We start from the raw sequence: 23,034 nt of genomic DNA on the forward strand, positions 1-23,034 counted from the left end.
CAGTACAGTACCTTCTCTGATGGTGCTGCCATGTTGGGCAGTCTGTACCAATGTCTCCCATGTCATAACAATCAATCCTAAAGTTCTTAAGAGAGACCTTGAGAGTAAGGAAGAAACAATTTCTGCAATAGTTGTTCTCTCTGCATAATGCCTTAAAAACCTAGAGGCAGAGGGTTGGCTAAAGGTCCTGTTAAGATCAGTCACTAAGACTTAGGATTCCAAAGCTTTCTTCACTGGAAGCCTAGAAAATCCTTAAGTTATTCATCCTTCTCTCAGAAACCCTCCAAATCGGCTCCTAAGTATTTGGCTATATTTGTATTCTCAGCTTTCAGTGGAGAAGGACTACACATAAATGATCATAAAGAGACAGCATACTCTCACCAACATTACCTTTAATGCTACCGGCAGCAGCAAGCATTTAATGAATGGCCCCTATATGTAAGAAATTATGCTGAGCACTTAGAAGAGATAAATTTTTACCTTCAAAGGAACTTCTAATCTAATGGAAGACAAAGAATATAAACATAAAATAAGTAACACTGCAGTATAATCTGTTAAGTGTCACAATAGAGTACATAGAGTAATAGCCTTCTGAATTTTTGTGAATACAAAAGAGGAAGAGAACCCAGAAGGCTGATGGGATACTATTTGGGTTCAGCCTTCAGAGTGAAAAATGGCCAGAAGGTGAGAAGGACATTTCAGGCAGGGGAAAGCAGAGAAAGTGTGCACATGATGAGCACAGGTGTAAAGTACATTCTGTAAAGGAATATTGGGATATAAAACTGATCTACATCAGATCCCAGAGGATAAAACAAAAACAAAAAACCACACTGTGATATATGTGACCACATGTGCAGAGCATTATGGCAGTCAGAACTGACAACCTCGAAGTGATGGCATTAATATGGAGAACTTTTGTTTTTAAGTCGGGGATGGAGAAGCCACATTGCACAGCAGATCAAAGACCTGTGTTAAGTCTTGCCCAGACAACAGGTGCTGCCTCTAGCACTGACATGAAGCTACAGGTCAAGTCAAACCGAAAAAAGAGAAGCAAAATAAAATTCAAGTGAACAACAACAAAAAGAATGAGAATACTATGTTGTGCTCCACACTCAGTCCCCACAGTCCTCTCTCTGGGTGCAAATGGCTCTCTTTATCACAAGATCACTGGAACTAGCTTCAAAATGATGATTTTTTTTAAGAAGGAAAATTACAATTGCTGAAGTGGTTACTGGAAAACAGGCACATCAATGCACTACTGGTGGAGCTGTGAACTCATCCAGTCATTCTGGAAAGTAATTCAAACCAGGCCCCCAAACATCAAACTCCACATATCCTAAGACTTCAAAGAAATAAGAGGTAACCCATTTGTATAAAAATACTTATCAGCTCTTGGTGGTATCAAAGAACTAAAAACAAAGTACTCACGTATTAAGGAATAGCTAGAAAAATTATCATCTATGAATGTAATGGAATATGTAAAAAATGATGAAAAGAATAATTTTAGAGGAACCTGAATTGATGTACAATGAAATGAGAATAGGTCAACAATTCATACAAAAAACAACAACATTTTAAGAACAAAATAACTCTGAAAAACTTGAACACTATTTAAAGCAAAGACCAACTACCATTCCAGAGGACTTCTTGATAAGATTTGGGAATGGATTTAAGAGGCAGAACTACTAGACATAGTTAATGTGGGAAACTATTTGCTTAACTATGCATGTTTCTCTTAAGGGGTTTTTAAATTTTTATTTCCTCAACTTGGTGGGGAGATGTTGAATAGGGAAGAAAGGCTAACAGCCAAAAAACCAAAACCAAATGAAACAAAAACAAACAAACAAACCCAGAAAGAAAGCAAGGAATATTTTATTATTTTTTGTTATAAGAAGGAAAGGCAGCTATGAAAGCTACAGATTGAATTTATTAGAATTAAAGTATAGGCAATAGAGATCTGCAGTTTCATGTAAAAATGCTTTCTGTTTGAGTAGGAATGGCCATTATGTTTGTTAAGGTCAGTCAAAAAAGGAATTATATAAAAGGAAGAGAACTTGCCTAAGAATCAGCTGTCCTGAGTTCTAAAGGCAGGTTACAGTTCCACTCTGTGGCTAAGTTAACTGTGACCCAGGGTCTGGCCACTTTAGAAAGTGGGAGTGGTGATGATAATAACAGCAGCTGACACAAAGTGCTTTATCTTTAGTCAGATTTGGAAGCAATGGAGATTTGAGGCCATCAAATCCAATATTTTCATTTTACAGATGAGGAAACTGAAGCTCAGAAAAGGAAGTGACTTCTACAGGATCACACAGCTAAGGAGTATCTGAACTGGGAGAGAAGCCTGGATCTTTCTGCATATAAGTCCACCTCTCTACTTCTTAGCCTTAGGACAGAAAGCAGTTTGATCACTTCCCAGAGCTCCTGAGAGGAACAAATGAAATAAAACAGGGTAGAGGAGATGCTACCCTGTTAAAGTTACTGCACGGGGTCTTCACTTACCAAAGAGTAAATAACAGAAGGGTAGAGCTGCATGTATGTAATCATTACAACCATTTTCCCAAGGTGTTTCGCTAAACTGTTTATAGGATCTGGGGGTGTTTGGATGTAATTTTGCTTTGTTAATTGAATAATTGGTTTGGAAAGATGAAAACTTAAGAAGATTAATTTGAACAATTGAAGTTCAAATTAGTTTTGAAAAAGCTGGGCACATGTGTTAATTAAATGTTAAATTCTTTCTCAAATGAAAAATGATTACTTACTGTCTCCGTAGATCTGACAACTTCGAAGTCAGAGCAGAGATTTCTCCAAGAGAACGCAAAATGTCATCTCTTTCCTTAGGATCATCACATAATTCTGCAATTTTCCGAGCTTCAGTCAAAGCACCTCGAATCTGTTCTTCTCCTTCAGGGCCCCCATTTGGATCTGCAAGCCAATTCTTCATATAAAGAAGTGGCAAAAAACCAAAACCAAAAACCAACAAATGAATGAATGAATGACACTGATAGTGAACTATTTAACGAATCTCAAGAACTAACTATTGCACCTTGTTGACAATGTCTAGCAAAGCTACTGGACCTATTTCCATAAGATTACAAGCACAGTCATTTTTTAAAAGACTGACCAGTTTTTACACAATGTTACAAGGATACTTTGCTAAGGGCTAGGCAATCTCCCTTACTTTTTTTTGGTGGTTGTTGTTTGTTTTGTTTTTACTGAGGCAACTGGGGTCAAGTGACTTGCCCAGGGTCACACAGCTAGGAAGTGTTAAGTGTCTAAGGCCAAATTTGAACTCAGGCCTTCCTGACTTCAGGGGTGGTTCTCTATCCACTGCAGCACCTAGCTGCCCCAATCTTTCCTATTTTTAAAGGAAAAAAAAAAAAGAACCATTCCTCTTCAGAGAGAATAGAGTATTTCCACAAGCAGTAACATGACTTTGGGTCAGTTGAGCCTGATTAAATTTGAAGTCACATAAATTTTACATTCCCCATTAAGTGCTTCTTTAAAATTCACTTACTCTGAACAAATAGAGATCTAGTTCCTGGAATGAAAGATCAGAAGTCTCCTCTATTCAACATCAAAACTGTATTCCTTCTGTACCCATTACAGTGCTTAATGGCAACTGTTCAAAACAACAATCCTGATTCTAAAATATCAAAGCATTAGTGTAAAGCTGTGTGCTTCTCAAAGTGAAGCCTCAAACTCTAAGAATCAGTTAATGGACAGGAACACACCCGTCAGCTGTGATTGACAAGAACAACCTTTCCCTGGCGATCGTCTCTGTTGAAAAGAGAAGGGACAACCTGGGGTGTTTGTGGAGCTCATCTCCATGCCCGCCCCCACCCCAAAGCACCATTCCCACCTGGGCAGCATCAATCTTCTTGGCGATGCTTTGTTTTGAATTTGTCATGGCCTCCAGTTTGCGCGCTGCATTCTCCACCTTTGCCGTGAGCATGTCCAGGCCCTGGGCCACCTGCTGGGCTTTCTGCATGGCCACGGGTGCGGCTCCTTGTCCCCTATTCCAGAGAGACATATGCTGTTAGTGGGCCCCCGCAAATACGCAGGAGCAAAATGTTCCATCCAACAGGAAAGTACAAATCAGTTTTGTTCATGTGCTTGTATCGTTTCCCTTCTCCAACAAATCTGGGAGAGCATGCAGGCATCTGCTTTCTCTGCCGATTTTAAGAATACATCATCAGCTCGGCCTTGAGGCAAAGCTACTTGGAAAAATCAGGGCTACAAAGGAATCACCTCAAGAGACCCTGAAACATTAGGAAATAATTTCTGTTGGTGATTTTTTTTGCTGAGGCAATTGGGGTTAAATGACTTGCCCAGGGTCACACAGCTAGGAAGTGTTAAGTGTCTGAGATTATATTTGAACTCAGGTTCTCCTGACTTCAGGGCCGGTGCTCTAGCCATTACACCACCTAGCTGCTCCCTCTCTTGACGATTTTTACATAAACTACCCTAAACTCCAAAAAAAAACGTGTTCCCAGTCACGCTGGTCTTTGTTACCAGAGCAGCACATCCTTGAGCAATGTCTACTTTCAAACATTATTAGCAAGTGTATGTATGTTTCCAGAGTCCCTCAGTTTTCTGATATATAGAATAGCCGATAGTTTCATTTAGAAATCTCCACTTTCTGGTTCTATGCAACCTACTCATGCCAAACAAGTCCAACAGGAGACACAGAGTTAAAGAAACCTGAGCATGTCTGTGAGAAACACTGAACAGATTTTAGACTATTCCACTAAGATAGCTGCCTCCTAAAGAACCAATTATTCAACCTCTATTTTCTCCCAACTCAGTGGCGCTACTGTCACAGGAACTCACATTTGTTTTTCAATCATACAGTGAAGTGCCCAAAGACCCCTCACTCATTTCAACAAGGCCAAGATAAAGAACAGTCAGAAGAACTACCATCCTGCTTCAGATGTTTAGTTGATCCAGTCCCATCTTCTACAACAAGATGCTTTCACTTCACAATTTAGTATGAATCTGTTATTCAGGAAATGATCAAACCTTTTTTGGAACCTTTCTATACTCTGTTGTAGTAGTTTCTAAGTGGTGTGTCCTAAACATTATTCATCATGTAAAATAGTACTTTTTTTTCATTCAAACCTTGAGGATGTATAAGATTTGTTCTAGTATTCCAAGATTTGGGAAATGGCCTTATAATGTAAAATTCAATCCTTCAAATCAATCTTCTTAAGTTTTCATCTTTCTAAATTAAAGAACCTTGATATTTTCCCTCCTATGATAGTTATTAGATCACTTGATATTCTTAGTCTGTCTCTGTTATTGAGAAAAAGCAAAATACACATTTAACCACAAAAAAGGTACCTTTGAGAACTTCATATCAAAATCTTCTTTTGGGGAGATGAAAAGCCCGTGGAGATCAGATATTAGCAAAAAGAAAGGGGAGACCATAATTCTTCCAGCCCTCCTCAGCAATTTTCAGGACTGAAAAAAGGACTTGCTTTTGTCTTTTCTACAAAATTCCATTTAAATTCATGATACATAAGTAAATTTTTTTTAAGGACTTGATAAGATTTATAAGGTTACATTTTTGTTCTATGTCCTTTATTCCTTTTAAGAGACAGGACAACTGGTTCTAGTGTATAAATGAAATAGGCAATGTCTTGTGATGGCTATATTTCCATTACATAGGATGGGCTCTACACCCTGTTTGGGGGGTGAAGGGAGAGCATTCTACATTGTCTTTCATGACATTCTGATAACAAAATTAGTGCTTAAATTTGCCCTACACTAGGGGCCTTCACCTTAAGCTACTGCCTGATAAATGAAAATGTCTTCTAAGGAGACTCTATCCTTACTTCAGTAGCTATATATTCCCTTGGATGTGATCCAAAACAGAACTGCTTAATATCTAGGTTTATACTTTTTTCCCTTAAATACCAAGAGTTATAGAGATACAGAAAGGGACAGTCATACAATCAAAAGAAAACTGACAAGATGTGATTGAGAAAAGTGTCTGAGAGTCGATGAATTAAAAAATGCCAACCCGGGTCACCACAGCACTGGTTTAGAAAGAAGCTATGAGGGAAGAAATCCCAATGTCATTTCTCTTCATAGTTCCTTTCCTTCTTCTTATTAAAGTACTCAAGACTCCCATTCCCTGGCTTTTGCAATTTTTCCTTTTTATGAAAGTTCTTTTAAATCTACATCCAGAAATTGAAAAAGTCCTAACAAATGTCAATTCACTTTCAAGATGCATTCAGAGATAAAGAAGTCAGAGCTGCATATAACTTCATTACAAAACACTGATAGGCTGAGATACTTTTTTTTACGCAGGAAGGTCAGCTACAATCACATTAACTTTAAGGTATGTACACTCTAGGACAACTGTTTTTACTATGGAATGTGTCTACAATGTACAAGAGAGCCAGCACACATTAGTGAAGAGCTAATGTGTTAACTGGTCTGTGGAAAGTATCTCTTTCTAATAAGCAATCTTGCTGAAATCCACTTTACCTCTAACTATGCTGAAAAGCCTGAAACTGAACAAGCACGAGTCCTTGCTGGCCGTCCTCCATGAAGCTTCTCACTGAAAGCACAAGTGTAAAGGCTTACCTGGCTCGATGTTCAGCCACCTGGTCGGTCATCTGCCCTAACATTTTGCAGGTTCCCAAGATCTCCCTGCGTTCTTTCCCTGCACAGAGTTCACCAACTTTGCCAGCTTCATCCAAGATCTGCCTGATTGCTTGCTCTCCAGCATCACCTATAGACAATTACAATAGATTCAATATATATGTGCTGATGTCATGAGTCACTTCATTCACTGAGAGACAAAAATGTTTCTTGTATTTTTAAACATTGGCATAGGGGATGGAAAACAATCAGTCTAATAGTGAATAGGGAATGGTATCTTTGGATCACAGAAATTCCTAGAGTTCTTAGAACTAAACACACTTAGAGATATAAAAAAGCCTGTACTAATGATATGATATTGATATGATAATATCAAAACATTTTAATTTAACCATTTAAAATCTCCTTTATAAATACTGGTTTAAGGAATCTGCCAAATCCAGCTCAATGGCTTTATAGAAAATAGAACTAGCTCTTCCTAATTCTCACTGACATCAATTTCTCTGTTTAAGGACTCTGTTGACATATTAGAATTCTTATTTCACTCTCACCACAGAAAAGCTAGATGAGGTCTTTTAAACCAAACTAATTACCTCTTTGTCCAGGGAACCAGTGAGTGTAAAAAGTCCTGCTCTACGGTCCTTTCTATGTCTGAGAGATGGAATGATCTATTCGCTAAAAGGAATAGGTTTCAAAAAAAGGGAGGAATGGGAGAACTGGGTGGAAAAGCTAATGGGATTTCAATATTTTGTTTGAAGTAGCTACATTTCATTTTTCTGGAACTGTCAGGCAATGGATGCTCTGAATAAATTAATCCCCTAGGTAACTGAAGCAACAAAAGTATTTACTGAAACATTTTCTAAAATACACATTTCCCTGCCTCAGTAAAGAGTATACTGAATATTTTCTTCATGACTCTATGGCATCATCATAAACATAAATTACATTACTGAACTATATAATAACACAATGATACCCTCAGAAGCTCTTTGGATCTGTAAGGTAGTTTCCTCTTACATCAGAAAATGTCACACTATTGGGCCTGTCTAACTGGCATATCTCCTGTTTCCTTGCTCGTTGTCTGCCATCCCGCGTTTGCTTCTAAGAGTCCCTTCGTGCTCTTATTTGGCTATCCGTCCAGGAAGACTAAAAAAGTTGTTGGGGAATAAGATGATCAAATCAGTAATCTTAATTTTATATACAATACAGATTCACAGTCAACAGACTCGGGCATAAGACTGGTTAGATGTTATTCCTGTGGTAGAGGGTACGTGGACTGATTCTCTCTGGATCAGGCTCTGTGAGGGAAACTGAAGAAGGATAAAACTCAGCCAGTCACAGGGGAGAGACCCTGAGCTCCCCCCGCTGGCCCCTCACTGGTCGTTGGGGGACCACGGACCGTCCTGGACTGTCCCGGCATCTCCAGACCACGTTCTGGCAGACGGGGACCGCCAGGTTAGGGCTTCCAAAATGCCCAGACTCAGGAGTACCGGCCTCATTAGGCACCGTGGCTGTCTCGGGGGACCAGCCTGGGAAGTGTACAGCCACTGGCTGAGTGGAATGGCTCTTGCAGACCCAGCTGCTCTCCCACCCGGCATCTGGAGGAGCCAGAGCTCAGATACTTCAAGACTTACAGGGCTCTTTACAATTATCAACAAAACCCCACTGGGAGGTTGAGGAAACAGAGTCCCCAGGCGGTGTCTGCGGCAGGATCTGAACTCAGCTCTTCTGGGCCCCAGGCAAGGAGTTGTAGCCACTGTGCCCCCTAGTGGCCGGAGTGCTACACACCATGATCTATCTCTCAGTGGGAAGTCTCAGAGAATCCAGGGCTGCCAAAGCCACAAAAGCCTCCCCCCCCAGTCTTACCTGGCGCGGCAGTGGGATCCCGGAGCCAGCCTTTAGCCTGATTCAGTTTAGAATCGATGGAGGCCAAGGCTCTCTTCATCGCCTCAGTGTCCTTGAAAGAGAAATCCTAGTCATTTTCTTGCCAAAATTGTGCCAACACAATCCACAGCAGACAGAGGCAGTGGGAACAGAACACAGCAAGGAGCCTCCTGCATTAGCGCTACTCTTTAGGAGATGCTGTCACACGACAACTCTGACTTCAGTCCTCAAAATGCAGCATCCTTTGCATGCAAACCTTCTGTTAATTACATTCCATTTCCTACTGCCCTTGTTGCTAAAATCCCCGGAGCCCGAAGACTTCTCGGTTCCATGTCAAAGAGAGAATGAGCTGACACAGTCCTCAGCTTTAACAGTCTTTCTGCCCAACATACTCATCTTGGACCGTCCTGGGGATGGAAGCCCTTCCACTCACAGGGAGACTCAGGATAGTATGTTGGATCAAGGACACTTCCCTTTTATATTCTGCCTTTTGAAATACATCAAAACTGACAACAATCCTTCACTGTGCTTTAGTGAAATCACAAGAGCTCTGAATGAAGATAAAATGTATTAATTTCACAATTTATTTAGAATTCTACAAAAGAAAATGCTGAACCATAGTGGAAAGTTATTGTAGAAGAATCTAAGAGAAAGGGTATTCAAGATCCAATTTTTTTTTTTGCATATTCTCTCCTTGTCTCCTCATCCTCTAACCCCCGTCTACCACTGGTTCCTTATCCCTCACCCCAAGAATGGGAAAGTAGAAAATGGGTTTCAATTTACTGCTCAAAACTAGAATTCACAAATTACATAATACGAGTATTACATGTAGAATGGGGTAGGACAGAATGCTGGGACTAGTCAATAAGAGCCAAACCAGTATAATTTACTAGTTATGTACTCCTGGTCAAGTGACAACTTCTATTTGCCTCAGTTTCTTCATCTATTAATTTGGAATAATAGCACTGAGCTCCCAAGATTGTTGAGGATTAAATGAGATAATAATTGTGAAGCACTTAGCTCATAGAATGCTAGGTAAAATTAATTGATACTGATTATTAATAATGATTCTCAGACATAGACATATGCCTGGATTAGACATATGTCTGCATCACAGAAATATGGCAGAATTTGAAGTAAGTCTTCCATGTTTAGTGTCTCCTGGCCTAGATGCTGTACCTTGGCTAAAATCTAATGAATGGAAGGAGCACCCACACAGACATGATCAGAGATGCCTAAAGTATTGAAATAATACCCATCTGTGTGCGAAACCTTAGGTTGGATGTACAAATATTTGACTTTTTTTTTTTTTTAAAACCAATTATAACAACAATAACTTCACCTCATTTGATAAGAATATTGACAAATCACCTTTTAAAGCACCCATCAGTACCTCTAAAAGCATTGTTCCCCATTTAAGATCCACCTTCTTTTCTGTAGGAGGCCTGCCTATCAGAGCTCCATAAGAGCAACCAGGGAATCTTTGACACTCTGGAGAAATGTGAAAAGTTCTTAACCATACGTGTGCTTTCCCTGTCCCTGCTGTTCCTGAGGATCTCACCACACGGGGGCACTGTCCAACAGAGGCCATCATGCCATATACAGTATCGTGTCTGAGCCTGCAGCCAGACTGTCCATCTCAGTTAGGCATGGGGGTCAGCACCTCAGCAGGCTTTTCCAAATTAACAGCTCAAGCCCACTATCCCCACATAGTGTGCCCTCCTCCTACATTAAACAACATAAGGGGTAGACTTACTTCTCCCTGTAATCATCCTTAGCAAAGTCTCACTTATTAAGGACTGATTACAGAGGACAAAATTGTCTAAACTGGTAATATTACAAGTGAATTAAACAATTTTTAAAATAGCCATTACATTACCCCAACAAATGCAACCAGGCAGAAATCTAAGGTTGAATAGAGACTTACTTAACAATTAATTATTATATTACTGGAAAATAAATAAATGCTAGTAAAATGCTTTAAACCTTGTTTTGTTAAATAATTTAAATATCAGTCTTTTAATCTTATTTTGACCATTCATTTATACAGCAAGCCCTCTCCTTCATTTCAAGTAAAAAGGTAAACTATATCTCAATTCTTTAATAAATTCATGATCTGAGGAGCATCTGTGGTAGTGATATGAGCTACTGTGAAAACCTTTCCAGGTTGGAAATACAGAAAGGCAGTGAAAAGAGCACAACCAGTAAAGGGAAGAGGCCTCCGTCTTAATTTACCATGTGATCATTAAGTACTGGCCTCAGTTTCCCCATCATAAAAAAGAGGGTTGACTTAAACCATCTCTAAAATTCTTTCACAGCTAGGTGGCTCAAGAGACAGCCCTCTGGACCTGGAGTCACGATGATCTGAGTTCAAATTTGTCCTCAGACACTTACCTAGCTATGTGATGCTGGGCAAGTCACTTAGTCCCACTTGCTTTAATCACCTAGAGAAAGAAATATCAAACCACTCCAGTACCTTTGCCAAGAAAACCCCATAGACAGTATTGGTGTGCTATGGTCCATGGGGTCATGAAAAGCTGGGCACAGCTACTGAACCACAAAGGTGGTTTCCAGCTCAGAAAGTCAACTGTTCCAACTTTATTAAAGGCAAATATAAGCCAATTAATAAATTTCCCTTTATAAAACTTATCCAATTTGCAAAATGTCTGCCTCACAGAAGCCAAGTGAGGTAATGATATATGGCAGAAAATAAAAAGTAAAAATAACTATCATACTCATTTTCCAGATGAGGAAACTGAGACCCACAAAATATCAATGACTTGCTTCCAGCTCCTAATCATGGCAGGGCTGGGATTTGAAGCTAAGTCTCTCGATTTCTCCACCACCAACAGTTTCACAACAGTCTATTTGGAAACCACTCTTCCTAGAGAAGAGGAGTGCTGTAAATGTAAAAACACATTTATTCACTAAAATAAATATATGTATTCAGGAAGAAACCTATGGATATTTAAATATATTTGGGAACTTGAAACAACATTTTGAAAATTAAGTCAATTATTCAGTGCCCAACCTCATAGGGTATCATATATTATATTCTACATTGAAGGTCTCTAGGTCATCAGGACTTAGAGATATGCATATTTTTAGGAATAAAGTACAGGAAATTCTTGGAACTAACATTGATTATTGTATAGTCAACAACAATTTTTCTATAGGGCAGATTTCAGCTTCAAACATATACTTACATAAGAACATTGCCTTGAATTATTCATCTCTAAAAGTCAAATTTCCATCACCACATCATCAATGACCTAGATAGATGACTATTTTCTATAGCCATTGACTTTAAAAAATAAAAACTGAACCCCAAAGGAACAACTAGAGAGCTATTCAGGCCCACTTTTCTTTCTAATAAAGTAGGATAGTGAATGTGTTGGGAAAAGAAAAGGAAGAATGTGTAGTCATGAAATGAGTAATTTACAACTGAGTGGGAGAGATGGCAGCATCAAGATGTTCAAATTAAGCGACTTGTTTTTCCTCACATAAATATGTGGCAAATTTGGAAGGAGACTACTTTGAAGCTGAGAATTTCACTTAGTTAACAAAGCTTCCAAAGGGGCAGATGTTTGGAGATTACATAGTTTTTACCAGTCATTTGAAAAGAACAAACTTTCAAAAGTTAATTTCTATGAAAAATAAAAGTATCTATAGATCTTGATATTTTAATCTCCCAAGAATCCCCAAGTTCCATTTATGGTGTGTTACAGTGTGACATTTATTACAGTAGCATTGCATATAGATGGTTATATTTAGATATAATATAAAAATTCAGATACAATGGAAGAAAAGCAATATTAGAAGAGGATAATTATTATATGCCCTTAAGAAGGTGGATCTGGTACAAGCTAGCTGGATCTCTAATTAAGTAAAATAAAAAGCTACACCTGCATCCAATTACTTTCCACCTACATCCTTCAGCTTCCTGTCAGTACCTTCCCAAAGGAAAGCTGAAATAAAGTAGGAAATGAAGGGTCCCTTCAGCAGGTTTTTCTTCCCTTTATCAAAATTCCTTACATGAATATATAAGATGTATTAAAAAAGGAAAGTCTGTGGTGATTTGGCATTGTTCCCACTTAGCAAAAGATAGAAGACATAAACAAACTTTTTCAAATACCTTTCCAATGGCAATGAAATTGACTTTCAGCCACAGCACTATTTTTAAATAGAAATGCCTTCACCCAAAAAGAACAAAGACAGAGACAGTACTGGGACCCCCAAGGTGCCTGACAATTTGACAAATGGGCAAAAGGAGAACGCCCTGTTGCCACTCTATCTTCCCATGCCACCTACTACCATTCACATTAACCCTGAACTTTACTCAAAAAAATTAGACTTAAAAAAAGAGACTTGATGAAAAGAATATTCTTATGCTAGAACAAGCTATTTCAATAGTCAACATGTAAATAATAAGACTTTAAAATTAGATGTTCAAAGTTCATTCAGATCTGTGGGGGAAAGCTAATTTTTCTAACATGAACCTTTCTCTTTTTTTAGTGATAAAATACAACAAATCAAGTGGATCATTAACCCAAATTCCTAGTAGCAAATCTTCCATAATATTACATTTCTAATAAAAAATACTCAATGGTTTGTAGAAATTTGGCCCTTGGATCATTAATCTCTGTAACAAGGATAAGCCTTCCAGAGACGCAGTTTGTAGGTGATAGTTCTACTTTTGGTAACATGCAGTGAAATCTGGCAGGACCATTGGCTTTGTCACCACTTTTAGTCACTATCAATCCTAATACATGACAAAGTATTGCAGCAGAAGATTCTACATAACTGCCCCAAGAGTCTTGAGAAGGTGAGCCCTGCAGAAGAAACAACCTGTGGGGATGGGCACTCGTGGGTATGGAGCGCCTGGTTCTTCTTTCCCAATCCCAACATGAGTTAAACTGATAACAATGATGACTGGCAGTGCTCAGATGGCTCCTTATGAACATGCACTCCCCTCAGTGCAGGGAGGCTTCAAAGAGCAGGATTCAACTAATGTTCCTACAATTTTACTAACTACAGTATTTAATAAGAAGTTATCAGTAAACAAAGGCTAGAATTTCTGAGTGACTTATCACTTTTAGTAAAGCTGACAGTATAAGCTAGAGAAATCATTTGAAAATTCTTAGCATGATCACTGGAATTCAAATTCAAAGACACAATGAGTAACCTTAATAGTCCCCCTAAAAGTGGATTTATTAGACAAGACATAATTCTACCTTCAATCATTTTTCCCACTTTCTGGAGAAACCATCAATGTCCGGGAAAAGCCTACACTAATGGAGAAGCAGGCAATATGTTTGGCAAAAAAAGGTTAATTATTTTTTGTCTGGAAGGAAAAACCTGAGATACCAAATGTACTAAACGTACATTTATTATTCACCACTTTCCACTTAAAAGAACTACATCAAGGCGAAAAATACTGTTAAAAATGACTACAAACAATTTTTGTCCTTGATCATTTTTTATCATTCCACCACACTTAGCTTTGGCAATTTCAATGATTTCTTCCACGTCAGAATAATTATGCATGGCAATGTGTTATTCCTTTCTCTTACTACTTAGAAAAAAGGAAAGCTGGAAATTGAAAGATCAGCTCCCTCCTATCATATCTGCTACCTATAAGAAGCAAAGAAGAATTAACAAAGAGGAACAGAGGGACAGAGCTTGGGAATACCAAGAATAGTTAGATTCCTCCTTGAGTAAAGAGATACAGGATGTTCACAGCTCAATTAAAGTTTGGAAATATCCATTCTTTGATAATATTGCTATTACCATTAATAAGTTTTGAAGCCCAGGGCTAACACTAAGAACAGAGTTTCATATCCTCATCTGATAATCACCAGTTAGATTCTTCAAAACATAAATTCATTAAGTCTCTACAAGTATTTCAATGAAGACAACTCTGGGTGTAGGATTTTTACTCAGCAGTATCCCAACCCTAACTCATAGGAAATTGCCTTAAATTAAGTGACTTGCCCAAGATCACTCAGCAAGTATGTCTGAGTTGACATCTGAAGCTAGGATTGCTGATTCTATGCCCAGTATTCTAAATCCTCAACCATGCTGCTTCTAGTATCCATTAATCACTTTTTAAAATTCTGAAGACAGACCTTGAACAAAGAAACAATCCAGACCTTTCAGACGAGAATGATGGGGGAGGAATTCAGAGAAAGAAGTTAGCATATATGACCAAGGGGAATGTTTTCCTTCCACAATCCCCAGATCAGGGAAATGTCACCCTGCTCTCCCACGCAGGCCTGTACTCTCAGAATGAATGAGCCCAAATAGGAAGTTGGAACCTTCTCCAAACATGTCCACCAAACCCAGAAAGTCTGATTGACCACAGAGACGCTTTGTTTTTTAAGTAAGTGACTTGAAACACACAGATTAGAACTGGCTAATTTCCACAGCCTTGAGATCTTCATTAAATGGTATTTAAAAGCATACTCGAGCACAGTGTCACACACACTGGCACATGGAAGGAGGCACTGCACACAGCCAGCACAAGACACAAACCCTCACAGACATCATGCTTTTTTTCTCTTTTAGCCAAAAAAAAAAGTGCAAAATAGACTAGATGGCAGGAGAAAGCTTACCTTCTAAACGTGAGAAAAGAATAAAACAAACACAAGAACAAAAACAAAAGGCAGAAAGAAGTCATAACAGCGAAGTCAGAGTGGTGAAGTACTTCAAGGCAAGATAAGTTAACTCTAAAGGACATCAATAGTTTCAATATAGAAGTTAAACAATCTAATTAAGACTTGTGAAAACACCTCCCTTGACAAATCTTCAGGTAAAATTAGACTCGTCTGTTCAGTTTCATGCAGCCAACCACCAAACAGGGGTGGGGGTGGGGGGCAGGAGGGTGGGGAACAGCAGCAATACATTTCAGACCCCTGCTTGGCAGAGGAAAGAACTGGCACCAATAGGACAAAGATCAGAAATTCCACCTAGGAATCGGGCCATATCTCAATTCAGTTCTGCTACTGGGAGGCTACAGCAAAGCTTCTGAAACTGTGATTCATGACCCCATATGGGGGGTGGAGGTCACAAAATTATATTTTATTATCAGGAAATGTTTGACTTGTATGTTTATTTTATATATCTACATATACAAAATTATGTAAAATTTTCTTGGGTGAAAAGGGGTGATGAGTGGAAAAAGTTTAAGAAGCCTTGGGCTATGAAGACCCTGGTCAAAAGCATCTGTCATGCAGTAAGCATTGGGAAGAAGGCCCTGGGAGTACAAAGTGCTAATCCCCAGTCCAGATGCTTCTGTTATAGTCACTACAAGAAAAAAAGGGACAATCTGCAGCCCAAGGCCATAGTGGCCAGAGACAGAAACAAACTGATTTACAGCCAAAGAAACAGGCTGAAAACAAGAGGAAAAAAAGACAACTCTGGAAAACTTCTAAAATTAGAGTTTGTATGAAAATAAATTCCCCCGTTGGGTTTTCAGTTTTTTCTTCTATGATCAAAGGATATGTGCCAAAATTTTTCCATTATTATCTCAAGATCAAAACTGAATGAAGGAAAGTTTTCCATGAGACTACTGAATAGGATGCATTCTGATTTAACTTATTATAATGATTCAAATAGAAGCTGAACTTTCACCCCAAATCTAGCTTACATAAAGCCCCAGTGAGGCTATCATTAGGCTTACTTTCAGTGCATGTAAAAAGTTCCTACATTCAAAGTTGACCTTTACCCAGACCTGCATGGTGGCTTCCCAGCAGCAAGAGCTACCAGTAAAAAGAGGTATAAAAACCACTGCCAAGATGATTCCTTCATCCATCCTTCCCTAAAGGAGGTACCCATTCTCCAAGACACCAGAGGCCTGACCTGAAGTCTTGAGGTATCTTGGTCAACAAAAAGTACCTGGTCCCCGAAGCCAAGAAGTTACTTAAATAAAGAGCTTAATATGTCTTGTGCTACACATGAAAATACTTCAAGATTATAAATAAGAAATTACAAATGAAGTAGCCCTCCCTCTCTTGTTACACAGGACTGGTTCACAGTTTTCTCCCAAATTCCTACTTACCTTGCTAGCCCAAGCATCTTCATCCCAGGAAGTAAGCTGTAATACTCGGATGATCTCATTAATCTCTGCACTCATCTTTTCCACTGTAAAGTTGCGGTTTTTCAAAGCTTCTTCAATACCTTGGTTCTTTGAATTTTTAGTAGTTACAAAAATCTTCATAGCTGTTAAAAACACACTTGAAGTTAGGAAATTATGTTTGAAAGTCAATTTCATTGTGTAAGATTAACTTCAGCATGTACAAAAGACACTAAATATATGCAATCATCAGTTGAAAAGGGAGTACAAGTAGGGTAAATCAAAATTTCTAGCCCAGAAATCCCTCATCACAGGAAGACTATGCTATAATCACTTATAAATTAAGGAAATAATTCAGTATATACAACCCCAAAACTAAGTCAATTAGTACTTAGGTCACCTCAGAGAGCCAGAGGACCCCCACTAAAATTTAGCTTCAAACAGAATGAAGGAAGAGATGAGGTAGCAGAGATTATAAATTTAGGATCTCTCCTCCATTTCCTATTCCTGGCTTCCCCAACTACCTTAAAAACAATAAAACCCAATAAATAATGCAGAATAATAGGGTAAACAAAATTTCTCCCACAAGAATTTTATTATTTTAAAATTCAAAAAAAGTAACAATTAGTACTTCATTATAATAAGAAGAAGAATAGAAAGCATCTTTCCTCAAACCCCTGTGCCAGGTTTCTACTGTGAAAACTTTTGGAATGAGATGTAATCAGACTCAGAAGCTATTTGGGACAACCTATATCTAACCAAGAGCCTCTACCCCAAATGCAAAGGGCAACTCTACAGCCTTTGCTTAAAAAGCCTACTAATTAGGAGGGAATCTCACCATCTCCTACAGGAACTCAATTCATTTCCAAAGAGTTCTCAATATTAGCAAGTTTTTTGGCCTTACAAATTAAGCCTAAACTGAGTCTTTGGCAACTTCTATCTTCTGCTCTTTTGAGCCAAGCAAAACAATTTTATTTCCTCTTCCACAGCAGTTCATCAAAAATCTTAAAAAACATTATTATTTCCCCCTAGACAAGTCTTATCTTCTCCAGTCTGTACACATCCTTGTTCCTCTACTTTGATCCAGCAGAGTCACTAATGGGCTTGTATCCCAAAGAAATCATACAAAAGGGGAAAGGATCCACATGTACAAGAATGTTCATAGCAGCCCTTTTTGTAGTGGCAAAAAATTGGAAACTGGATAGATGCCCATCAGTTGGAGAATGGCTGAATAAGTTATGATATATGAATGCTATGGAATATTATTGTTCTATAAGAAATGATAAAGAGGCTTACTTCAGAAAAGCCTGGAAAGATTTTGATGAGCTGATGTTGAGTGAATTGAAAGAATCAGAAGAACTTTGTATACAGTAATAGCAAGATTATGTGAAGATCAACTATGATAGACTTAGTTCTTAGCAATACAGTGATACAAAACAATTACAACAGACTTGGGACTGAAAATGTCATGTGCATTGAGAGGGAGGACTTTGGAGACTGGATATTATTGGAAACTGATGGATATTATTTTCACTTTTCTTATAAGATTGTGCAAGTGTTTCATAATCCTCTTTTCCATGAATCCATATGGCCTCCAGCTAAACCTCCCATGATCATCTTTTCCTTCACACCAGAATCTTCCCTTTGGACATCTTGAAAAGTTACTTTTTGGAAGGTAGCACAGTGAAACAATGAAAACAGCCCTAGACTTAAAGTTCAAGTCTCAGCATGGCCATTTATTACTGGAATGACCTTGGATAGGTGACTTAATCTTTCCTAGACCTCATTTATCTCATTTGTAAAATAAGAGGGTAGAAAAAATGGTTTTCATGTCCTTTCCAGCTCTAAATCTATAATTCTATGATCTCTTCTGAGTGAATGCTTTCCACGTAGAATTGTAATCTGTGGGACTCTGTTTATGCAATGATCTCTTTGAATACTTTCAACATCTAAGGGGCATGACAGATTACTCCTGGTTTTCCTTTTGCAGTCTATAATGAACATTAATACAGAATGATCTCTTACTTCCAAGATTGTTGTTGATAATGAGAAAAAAAATTTTCAAATTTTCCTTTGTTAGTTTCTATACTCCATGTCCAGATGATTTAATTTGCTCCAATAACAATATCATTTCCATTTCCGTCTCTTTTAGTCTCATCTCACCTGCTCTGGTTCTCTGTAATCCTGACAAAGTTAACACCATTTTTCACAATAATTTTGTTTTGGGTCCTTCTCTTCCTCCATTTCTCCCTCTTTGAGGGTCTCTTCTTCAATTCAAGCCCTTTTCTCTGAGTCCTTTAGTTCTTAAGTCACCTGCTCAAGTTCTTCTCTTTCCCTTCTCAAATCTCTTCTCTTTTCCCCAAATTAGATCACAATTCCAAAGCTCTTCAGATTTTTTTTACTGCATTTTGCTCAACAAAGCAACAAATTACTGATTTTGAATTTCTAGGATCTACCTCAAAAAGGAGGCTGCCCTAGCTGGAAGTTTTATATTAAATCTGTTCTGAATCTCGCCTAGCAACAAATGTTTTCAATAGATGTGGATTAACTCCACATTAAAAATAAATTTTTGCAAAAAAGAGCGTCAATGAAGTGTCATTAAAATCAACTCACGCCATACAGAGTAAATGACAAGACGCTGTGCCTCCTTTTCTTGGTCAGGTTAAAAAACATTTCTGTCGAAACTATCATCAATCAAAGACATTTTAAGTACTGTGAAAAGTTCTTGATCAATTTAGAAGTCCTCCAAAGGTCACCGGATCAAATGAAATTATGCCACACGGGAGTGTGTTCAGATTGTTTTGAGAAAGCTGGTTATGTCCTGTGAGTTTTTTATTTTTAAAATAAATAGGAAGGTAATTTGAAACTCAGGGTATCTGAGCATCTGGCACTAATCTAGGAGTGGGAAGCTCTCCAGCCAGGTTATTGTAGAAGAAACTGATTGGAGGGAGAGGTTCAGAACAGAGGATAAATCTCCCTTCATTTCAACCCCTGATTTTTTCACCCCACCCCACACTTTGACCAGAGAGAGTCTTCATGATCCTAGAGGACCCAAGGATCAGTATCCTGTCAGTGAATGCCAATATCATCTGAATCAAGAGCTGAGTAAAGACTGCTTCACAGTCCTACAAGGAGTCCAGCAAGGAAGCTTTGGCATACCTCCTGGGAGTTGCATGACTCATGTACTCCCATGTAAGAGGTAGAAAAGGGCTTACAGAAGTAACTGCCCGTCACCACTTTTAATACTCCTAGATTATGAATAGATAAGAAAAAGTCATGCAAGCTTTGGATACTCAACCTGCCAGTGCAAATATGAGTCTGGACCGTGATATCCAGAGCACATGTTCAGAAACTTTATTTTTAATGTACAAAGAAAACAGAAGGAAAGCCAAAAGAAGACATAGACAAGTGGGATAGAAAGATACATGCTGAATTTACTATAGATTTAAAGGAAAAAGAAAGCAGCATTTGATTTCATAAGAGATGCACTGGGGAAGTCAGGTGGCTTGAGTTCAAATCCGACCTCAGACACTTACTAGGTGTATGACCTGGGGCAAATCACTTAACCCCAATTATTTCAGCTAGGGAGAGAATGAAAGAGACAGAGAGATTATATACAATGTTTTTTCAGTTCTATTGTGTATATGGGTATTACTTTTATTTATAAATTCAGAATTTTTTTAATGAAAAATTTTTAAATGAGAATTTATTTTTTAAATTGGAATAATTAACATATATGATTTTATAATTTTTGATCTCTAATAAAAACTGTATGAAAAAGTCAAGAAGGAAAGATATTAACCTGCAAACTGAGCCTAGGGTATCTGATATTTACTAGTTAATCTGGGAGACATCACCTGCCTGAGGTAGAATTTTTATGGAGGCTAGGAAAATATCCCTGGACCAAAGAATAAGGGAAATGCATGGCAATAGTTGGGGGAAGGGGCAGAGGTGCAGGAGAAAACCAGCAGCCACTAAATCTATATATACTAATAGTCAACTGACTTTCCAATTAGTGGCCAACTGAATCTCTATACATACTAGTAGCCAAATGAATCTATAGCCACTTGGCTGGAAATAACATCTAATTACTTAAAATCAATCATTCCTTGTTTTTGCACAAATGGACAGATGAGAAAACTGTAAGTAATGTAAATAATATACAGTTAAAGAAATATAAAAGAGAAATCTAAAATCCATCATATACATACACAAAAAAAGAATGAACTTAAGGGTTCAGATCATACACTTAACATCTACTCTAATGAAAATATAGAAGGTAAATACCTGAAATGAGGACTGGCAATAACTCTTTCACAGTGTTCATTGAATTCACCAACATCACTCTGTGTTCCTGGTGGGTCAATTCCTGTTGTCTTTCATCAATCATTTTGGCCATTTTTGTCATTCCTAGCTCATAAAAAACAAATCATATGTTATGAGTAGTAGTAGGAATCCTAAATTCATATTCTTGGTTCAGGTAACAATGAAAATCAGACAATCTCTCTACAGGTACAGGCACATGTAGGCACATGTGAACATAATTAAATATTGTATAAATATAAACATAATAAACACACACAAATACTCTAAACACCAACTCAATATAAGAAAATTTTTGTACATCAAAGAATATAGAATATCCCTTAAAGCTTGATGTATATAAGTTTAGCTACTCTAAGGTCTAGGTAGGAATTTTGTACTAATAGGGTCCCAGAAATAGTTATTAAATACTTAAATAATAATATTAATGTGGGCCCTATAGAGTACTTATAATTAGAATTTGGATATACCTAGTCCACACGATGCATTGTGGGTATAACTCTGTCCATACTATTTTAGAATCTCACAACAATCTAATATCAAGCAATACTTGGAAGCTTACATAAAGGTATTAAGAATTAAATAATGACAACACCAGGAGACTCCTAGTATCTTTTCATCTATATTCTAACATTTTACATTCTGGTGGCATAAGTCCAAAGAATGCCTTGATTCTCTAAATTACTAAGAAACTTTAGGAAAGTTATGTCTGCCGGGATCTCTTCCAGGGTGATTCAAATTAGAAGTACTTTTTATGATAATCTCTCATAGACACAAATTTCCATAATTACAACACTTCAATGTAACATTATTAACAAGCACATTCCGTCTAGGGTACATCTATCTGCACAACGGGAAGTTTAGTTACTTAGGTCTCAAAAGGACTCATTACATCATGACACGAATTCCAAGAGCAGAGTTATGCTGAAAAGACAATGTTTGTAGACAATGTCACATAGTCATCTCCAGTTTTCAAGATTTGGGGTTTGTGATGTAAATGAATGGTTCCATATAATAGAACTGACCTCAGCAGGCAGGGTCTCTCTTCTAGACTATAATCACTGTCATTAAGTAAAACTGGATTCATACTACGAGTTTTTAATCTGTAATTTTAAAGTAATTTCCTCCTCCTCGGCTTGATTATTACTCTAAAATTAAATTTTTATTTGTATAAGCAATTTTTTTTACAAACTTAGACAACCACAGTATAAAATCTCATTAGATTATTCAGTCTTGGGCTACCAAAAATCCATTGGTGGTAGGAGGCCTCATTGGTGGTAGGAGGCCTCATTAGTAAGCTTAGAATCATGAAGGGCCAGGGGCCAGCTGGCAAACAATGAAGGAATGCTGTGTAATGTAGAGTGAGAGGTCAAAATTCAGGGTGGCCTGCAGCATTACAGCAATGGAAAACTATTTCCTACATTCTCAGGCTACATTTGCCATATCTGGCTTAATGTAACTTCACCAAACAGGAACAGGACTTTAAAAAAAAATATTTAACATTCATACACAGTGAACCATCTTTAACGATGCTATCGTCAAAACAGGAAGATATAGAGGCCCAGGAGAATACAAATGCATTTCAACTGTCGCAACCATTACTTTCTGCTTTTTTACATTTTCACATTCTTCATAAATAGGTTGAGAAGGAAGGAAAGAGCTCTATCTTCTCAATCAGAGATAATGTGGAGAAAACTATTCGAATTCAAACCTGGTCCCAAATTCTTAGTGTAAGTGACCAGATCCTCCATTGTCTCGACAACTTCTGCCACTGTGAGATACTCCAAAATGCCTTTGCACACACGGATAATTTTGCGAACCTAAAAAGAACCACAGAATGTTCAGAAATTGACCTAATTCAATGTGAACTTGGACACAAATTTGCAAAATTCCAAATAAGGGGCCATTGAGTTTTCACTTGAAAATTCTAAAGCAGGCAATGAACTACCTCCCAAGTGCATGTTTGGATACCTGGAACTATAAGGAAGTTTCAGCAACCCACATATCAAACCTATATATGCCTTTCTTAAACATCCTTCTTCAAAGAAATTTCAGTATGTTAATTTAAACAAGGAAATAATTGGTTAAACAGGTGAAGATATTAATATGGAGATATTAACATTTCATCACCATGGTAAATAAAC

The 23,034-nt window shown here is 37.9% G+C and overlaps 1 protein-coding gene across 2 annotated transcripts in view; it reads right to left on the bottom strand.

Moving 5' to 3' along the window:
• Positions 1-23,034, bottom strand: part of VCL (vinculin) — a 103,347-nt gene that overhangs the window by 21,856 nt on the left and 58,457 nt on the right. For both annotated transcript variants that reach the window (XM_031949468.1, XM_031949469.1), the window contains exons 4-10: positions 22,602-22,710; positions 20,855-20,977; positions 16,553-16,713; positions 8,476-8,566; positions 6,592-6,739; positions 3,860-4,013; positions 2,760-2,935 (exon numbers count right to left, since the gene is read on the bottom strand). In XM_031949468.1, coding sequence (XP_031805328.1) covers positions 2,760-2,935; positions 3,860-4,013; positions 6,592-6,739; positions 8,476-8,566; positions 16,553-16,713; positions 20,855-20,977; positions 22,602-22,710 — 962 coding nt within the window. The remainder of the gene's footprint in view (positions 1-2,759; positions 2,936-3,859; positions 4,014-6,591; positions 6,740-8,475; positions 8,567-16,552; positions 16,714-20,854; positions 20,978-22,601; positions 22,711-23,034) is intronic.

The sequence above is a fragment of the Sarcophilus harrisii genome, chromosome 2, assembly GCF_902635505.1.
Source record: "Sarcophilus harrisii chromosome 2, mSarHar1.11, whole genome shotgun sequence".
NCBI lineage: Eukaryota > Metazoa > Chordata > Mammalia > Dasyuromorphia > Dasyuridae > Sarcophilus > Sarcophilus harrisii.